This window comes from Babylonia areolata, chromosome 21 (assembly GCF_041734735.1).
Source record: "Babylonia areolata isolate BAREFJ2019XMU chromosome 21, ASM4173473v1, whole genome shotgun sequence".
Taxonomy (NCBI): domain Eukaryota; kingdom Metazoa; phylum Mollusca; class Gastropoda; order Neogastropoda; family Buccinidae; genus Babylonia; species Babylonia areolata.
This window is the reverse complement of record NC_134896.1, coordinates 15,993,851-16,001,143: the sequence shown is the minus strand read 5'-3', so window position 1 is coordinate 16,001,143 and position 7,293 is coordinate 15,993,851. Positions and strand designations below refer to the sequence as shown.

The following is a 7,293-nucleotide window of genomic DNA, read 5'->3' as shown; positions in this document are numbered from 1 at the left end:
CAACATCCAACAGGACGTTAAAACAAAACCCTACTTGAAGATTAATCTCGCCCTCCGGCTACTCTCGCTGTTTCAGGCTAACCACTCCTTGCAGGAATCCAGCTTCCCCTCCCGCCACAACCACCACAACCACCACGAGTGCCGCAACAACAACAACAGCAACATCGATGGAGATGAAGACGACGATGACGACGAAGATCTCTTGCTGGACAACGAAGTGTCACGCGTCATCGATGGCTGCCGTCACCAGTTCGGCGCGGTAGATGACCTCCGCTTCATCCCCACCTCCACCTCCTACCGGAAAACTGGCCCCGGGCAGAATCGTCACGAGCGGTTCTTCAAACCCAACGCCAGTTACGGACCTCCCGCGTCCCACCACCGCCACGTCGTTCGCCCGTTGGACAATCACGGTCACGTGGGCAGGAACTTCTCGGGGCGCGCGCGGAAAGGGCTGGGGAGATCGTTGAAACAGCTGCCGCCGATAGCTCGCGGTGTTGAACTGCCGGAAAGACCCAGCGCTCCCTCTCCCTCACTCACCCCTCCCGGGGAAAGTGAGGAGCTGGACTCGGCGGGAGAACCCGTGGATTTCATTGACGCTCCTTGAAAAAAGAAAAAAAAAAAAGTGGAAATATGTGGAACTGTACAATGGGTCATCAGCCTGCAGATACTACACAGTTCTTCGCAGTTAAAATTATTATTATTATTATTGATTTATTTATATCATTATTATCATTATTATTATCATTTCTTTTTGAAAGAGAGACAGACAGACAGACAGACACACACACACACACACACAGACAGAGAGAGAGAGAGAGAGAGAGAGAGAGAGAGAGAGAGACTGAACTCAGGGATAAATTCATCAAAGATGGCTTCGTGAACCTTTCAGTTTTTATTCTGGGGACGGACCTTGCTGCATGGTGGCTTCTCGCAGACACTGTGCCGGTTATTACATGTGAGAGATGAGGAAATGCTACTGTGACATTATATTTTCTCACAAAGCAACATTCCGATATGAAAAGCAGGAAAAACACCATGACAATAATACTGAAAAATGATTTGAGATTTTTTTTTTATGCATGAAGTGTATCTTCTATTACAGACAGCAGTCTGTTGAATCAGTGGGTGTTGGGTGTGTGTGTCTGTTGTTCACAAGCGGAACAGCAATTATCTGTTGAAAGATAATTTTCGGATCCATTGCGCTTGTTGTTGTTGGAGGTGGTGATGGTGGTTGTGGATGAGGTGATGTTATATGTTATCACTGTTATAAGTATCATCATTATTGTTGTTGCTCTAACCGATTCCACCAATCTGTTTGCAAGCTAGCCAAAATATCGATTGTCGCCATTCTAACGACAGAACGGACTGACGAATTTCTAGGTCCCAATGTTGACCTGAAAGGAATCACATATATTACATAGCTACTGCTTTATTAGTTGTTTCAGGTGTTGCTGCTATAACTGCTATTTCGACCTCTTAAAACTCTTGAAAGTGCCAAAATTTGAACAGGACTGGGTGGTAGTCACTGAAAACGGAAACAAATTATACGTGGCTTGAAAATCGCCTCGCCGGGCTTACCATGCTTAGAAGTCTTCTTCCCTCTTCTTCTTATCATTATTACTGTTGTTGTTATCTTTCTTGTTTGTTTTTGTTTTGTTTTGGTTATTTCCTTGTTTTCTCGTGGTTTGTGGAATGCCTTTGACTAAGTTATAGCTCGCGCAATGAAACCATTTCACCGGGGTAGTTTCCTCCCCCGAACGCTCTACCTCACAAACAAAACGCTTTGTCTTTTGATGCCGATGACAGAACAAAGAATGGGAGGGCCAGCGATGTCCCTGCCATCACTGAACAAAGTCCTTTTGTCTGTTTCTTAGATTTATTTGTTTACTTGCCTTATGATATATATATATATATATATATATATATATATTTTTTTTTTTTTTTTTTTCTTTCCTTTTCTTTTTTTTTCTCTAAACAGTTGTCTCTCAGCGATGCCTTGGTTTGCATATTATGAGCCTTCATGTTAGAGTGGAGTTTCACGACCTATCGGTGTGACGCCCTTAAGGTCAAGTTGTTCGTGGCTGTGGTCTTATCCATGGGGGTGTGATGTGGTCAAGGCGTTGGTCCTGTGGTCTTGTTCGAGGAGGGTCCTTGCTGTGTTCTGGCCGCCGGCGATGTCCGTGGTCCGTGCTGTGTCCTGGCTGTGTTCGGGTGGTGGAGTCCTGGTTGTCGGTCCGAGGCTGGTCCTCGCGATGTCTTTCATGAGCCTTCATTCGTTCACGCATTTTGGAGCCCCAGTCCTGGACTCCGTTTTCCACTGCTTACATTGCTGCGTGTTCAATCTCCTCCTCGCCACAGCACCACTGACATCATCCCAAACAGGCAATGTTGAGGAGTCTTGCTTGCTTCCTTTAATTTTAGGATTACGAGAGCACGTTTGTGAACTTGGTTGGCAGTGATAAGCGAAGAGAGAGAGAGAGAGAGAGAGAGAGAGAGAGAGAGAGAGAGAGAGAGAGAGAAGAAAGCGCGGAAAAAGCTGACATTTGACTGTTTTTCGTTAAGGTATCATAACGAGGTCGATGCAGAAGTTAAATTGCGAAATGTGTGTGGTGTGAATGCTTCGAAGTGGGGCGGTACACAAACCGTTCGCAATTACACGCTGTTCGCATGTAGGCGTTACCCATCCTACAGCAAATTTACGACTTTTGAGTCTCAGTGGAAGAGTTGCTTGCCTAATTGCATAAAATGGGATACAGATAATGGATGTGAGTTTACTGAGGAGAGTTGCAACTGTATTAAACCGATGGGATAAAGATGTTAATCTATGAGTTTAGGAGAGTTGTAACTGCATCAGTTAAATGGAATAAAATAATTATTGATCTATGAGTTTAGGAGAGTTGTAATTGTTTTGAATTGTTCTATAAAAAATATACTTGAATCAGGGAAGTGAAGAGCAGGAGGTGATGGTGATTCCGCTAACCACCTTGTAATGAAAGCGTTTTTGAAAACTGCAATGAACAAATTGTATACACTAGGCTTCCTTTTATTTCAAACATGACTTTTCATGATCACTTTGAGTACTATATATTACATCCAAGATTCTGACCCCTCCCTCCCCCTCCCCAGCCCCCCCCCCCTCCCCCCCCCCACAAAAAAAGAAAAAAAAAGAAAAGAAAAAGAAAAGAAGATTCCAACCACCCACGTCACTGGACTGATTGATGATGTCTATACCAAACATGAATATTAATTATAGCTTTGCTTCTTCTTCCTTAAAATCTTGCTATATCATAATAACATTATCTAAATAATGACAGGCTTGCACTGCAGGTTGTGATATTTTGTTTTGTTTTCTTTCTGCTGGTTTTTTTCTGATTGTTATTTATTCATTTGCGTGTTTCTTTTCTTTGCTGAGAGATCTGATTCCGTCTATCTGCAACATATACAGTCAGACAGACAGACAGACAGACAGACAGACCACTCCCCCCACCCCCCCACCCACCCACCCCCACACACACGCGCACACGCGCACGGACATACAGAGAGTGACATAGACAGAGAGAAATATGACATAGAAATGACTGTGTCCTCTGTAAAGCAAAGGATTACACTATTTGAAGAGATGTGTACAAAACTGATTAACCAAATAAAATTCATGAAGATTCAGTGTGTTAAAATGGTGTTGATCATTTGAATTCCTTCACAGCAGTCATGTAGGTATACAGCTGGGTGTATATCTCGTGCACAATGGACCACAAGACAGACTCGAATGGCCGCGGCATCGGTCTCAACAACATTGCACTGTCCCACATCCATCCCTTCACTCTCTAACTGACGCACCCCACCCCAAAAATACAGGCAAACATTAATCATGGGATGTTCACAAAATGACTCGGTGCGCTCGTCTCTGACATTGAAAGCTACTTTTTATGATAAAACTGTCTGATAATGATGATGGATTGTTTTTGGCTTCTGGAAGACGTGAAAGCAAAACGAACGAATAAAAAATGGCATTGTATACACAACGAAGATTTAATGAAAGCAATGACTGTCAGTTTTGTAAAAGCAATGAATCAGAAATATTCATTACAGGATCAAACACAGCAGCAAACACTGCGTCACAGTTTCTCAGTGGAATCTGGAAAGGATATACATACAAAAAAAAAAAAAAAGGTACCAATGCATGGGAAGTGGAACAGGTTACTGACAGACTGAGCAGGAAAATAACGACGGCAAAGGAAAGGCAACGAAGATGAAGAAGCCGAAGCAGAGAGACTGAAACAGGAAAGTGTGGGTGGGGTTTAAAAGTTTAGGTTTCAGTTTCTCTAGGAGGCGTTACTGCGTTCGGACAAATCCATATACGCTACACCACATCTGCTAGGCAGATGCCTGACCAGCAGCATAGCCCAACACGCTTAGCCAGGCCTTGAGTGCATGCATATATTTGTTTACATATCAGAGTGGATTTCTTCTGCAGAATTTTGCCAGAGGACAACACTCTCGTTGCCACGTGTTCTATTTCTGTGTGCCAAGAAGTGCGCGCTGCACACGGGACCTCGGTTTATCGTCTCATCCGAATGACTAGACGCTCAGTTTGATTTTCCAGTCAAACTTAGGAGCAAGGGCGAGAGCGAGATTCGAACCCAGACCCTCACGGTCCCTCTATTGGCAGATGAGCGTCTTAACTATTCTGTCACATTCCTCCGTAAGAAAATGGATGTAATGGGATTGTATGGGTATGTAAAAGGCTTGGACAAACTGGGCTGGAATACAAAGCTATTTCAAAACAACGAAGGACTGGGTAAGGAAATAATAAAACCGGGGTTGTAAACATAAAAAAACAAAAACAAAACAAAACAAACAAACAAACAAAACAAAACAAAACCAAAACAACAACAAACAACAACAACAAACAAACAAACAAACAAAAAAACAACAACACAAAACCCCCCACAAAAAACAAACAAACAAAAAAAAAACAAGGGATAAAATCGAATACGTAGGGCAATGAACATAAAAAAGGTCATATTGGCAAATAACAGGGCAGACGACATGCGATGCCCATCAGCTGAGTTTACCAGCTATCTCTCGAACCATCAAAGTGCATGGGGAAAAAAAAAAGCCCAGCAAGTATATTACCATACACTGAAACCATGCTGAAGATAGGGGGAGTTGTTTACAACCCACAGTAATTCGAAGTGCAGGTTTCACCTTTAAGACTCAGTCGTTGCCATCATCAACAACAGGTGGCGACTGAATATACGGGAAGTAACTCTAACGACTACCGCGTCGTCTCTTTCCGCAGCTCCCCTGCCGCCGTGTCCTCGTCGCCAGCATGTAAGTATATGTGATGCATGACATTTGACATTGATGCTCATAGTCCACCCGACCCGACTGCCCAACTGAATTTTAAACATTCAACCCATAGACATATATAAAAATATCTCAGTGATTCAACCGCGTAAAACAGAACTGTCACATCTGAAAGAACAAAATCACACAAACAAACAAAACACAACAAAAAAAGAACAACAACGCGGTTCATGACATTGTATTAGGTTCTAAGCGTCTCGCATGAAAAACTACCTGTACAACAGTACATAGTGGCATACAACACATGAGGAAAACAACAACAACAACTAAAAACAAACAAACAACAACAACAAAAATCAACAACAAACCAAAAAACAAAACAACAAGAACAGCAACAACAAAAATCAACAATAAACCTGTACATAATTATTTACACCAAGACAAATTACATTACATAATGCATATATCAACAATCACAACAAAAAGAAAAAAAATACCCAACACACGCACACGCCAGTCCGAACGCACACACAACACACACACACGCACACACACACACACACACACATTACATGAAGATTTCAATATAGGGGGAAAAGTGTGGAGTGTGGGAAGAGACAAACAGATAATTATGCTTCGTAACATCGTCCTAAGGCCATTTTGAACAGGAAGGTTTAAAATTTTGTGTTGAAAGAGGACATCATATTCTGCGGAAAAGAGAGAAAAAAGTGTCAATGCTTGCTGGAAAAAGAAAAGGAATGTGGACTGTGAAGAAAGAAAAAGCAAACATAAGTGAAACAGAGAGAGTTAAAAAAAAAAAAAAAATAAAAAAAAGGAGGGGAAATTTCAAGCACAGACTTTCCAGAAAGCGGGAATGCTATTTACACTGAAAGGTCTCTGGCTTCCAACCGCGAATAACGTCGTGTACACATTCGTAGCCTGTATTCAGTCGTATACAATATCCGTGAACTTTAAAGAAACTGATAGATGATCCGATCTTTCCGTACTTGGTGCTAGAATGCAAACTGTGATGCCGAGTAAGGGAAACGGGAACATTGCACATACAAAATGGGGTTTGGCTATGTATATGAAGCCGAGGAATTGAAAAATGAAAGGAAAGTGAATTTAACACAAGTAGATGACTATAGGACGGGAGATTGAAAAAAAACGAAAGAAAGAAAGAAAAAGAAATGGGACTGGAATGGACATGCAGAAGGGAAATGGGTCAATATGGATGAGGTGGATATACGTGTGGGGGAAAAGAACGATGGAATGGAAGTGACCGAGGTTATCATCAAGGAGGACAGAACTGGAAAGGCAGTGAGAGAAAGAAAAAGAGGTCAGTACTGCTTTTTGACTGAACAAACGTAAACGGAAACACATGAGAGTCCACCCTAAGTTGGCGTCAGTAAGACATTGTCATAGACAGGGAAAGCATTGGGAAAGAGGAAGTGTGCGAATAGAATTGGAAAGGTAGTAATCAAAGGAAAAAAGTCAGAACCGCTTTTTGATTGAACAAAAGTAATTGGAAATATTCAAACGAATATAAGAAAGTGGGGTTCAAAAAATGGCAAAGGGGCGGGTGGAAAACGAAATAGAATTATTGTTAGAAGAGAAGACAGAGGGGCGGGAACAGGTGATCGAGAGTCTGGACTGGGGGAAGATAAATGAGTGTTTATGGCATGTGTCACCGAAACTTGCTAAAGATGGATATGATAAAGGGAGAATGTTTAATGGGAAAGTGCAAGTATAGCAAGAGACGCATCTGTCCCCCCTACACATATACCCACACTGAGTTGGAAGCCGGGAAAAAAAAAGGATAGAAGCACAGGGACGGAAAAATATCAAGATCAAAAGGAAACTATTGGGAATTGAAAAGATTTTGGGAATGGAAAAGGGAAAGAATAATGTTAAGAAATAGGAACGGTGACAGAAATGGGAAAGGGGAGGGAGAATGGTAACAGGGGAGTGGTAAAGGGGGTG

The 7,293-nt window shown here is 42.2% G+C and overlaps 1 protein-coding gene across 1 annotated transcript in view; it reads left to right on the top strand.

Moving 5' to 3' along the window:
- Positions 1-1,882, top strand: part of LOC143296190 (uncharacterized) — a 5,019-nt gene extending 3,137 nt beyond the window's left edge. Inside the window, exon 2 of the mRNA XM_076608000.1 lies at positions 77-1,882. Within this exon, the coding sequence (XP_076464115.1) occupies positions 77-604 (528 nt within the window). The 3' untranslated portion in view covers positions 605-1,882. The remainder of the gene's footprint in view (positions 1-76) is intronic.
- Positions 1,883-7,293: the final 5,411 nt, after the last annotated feature.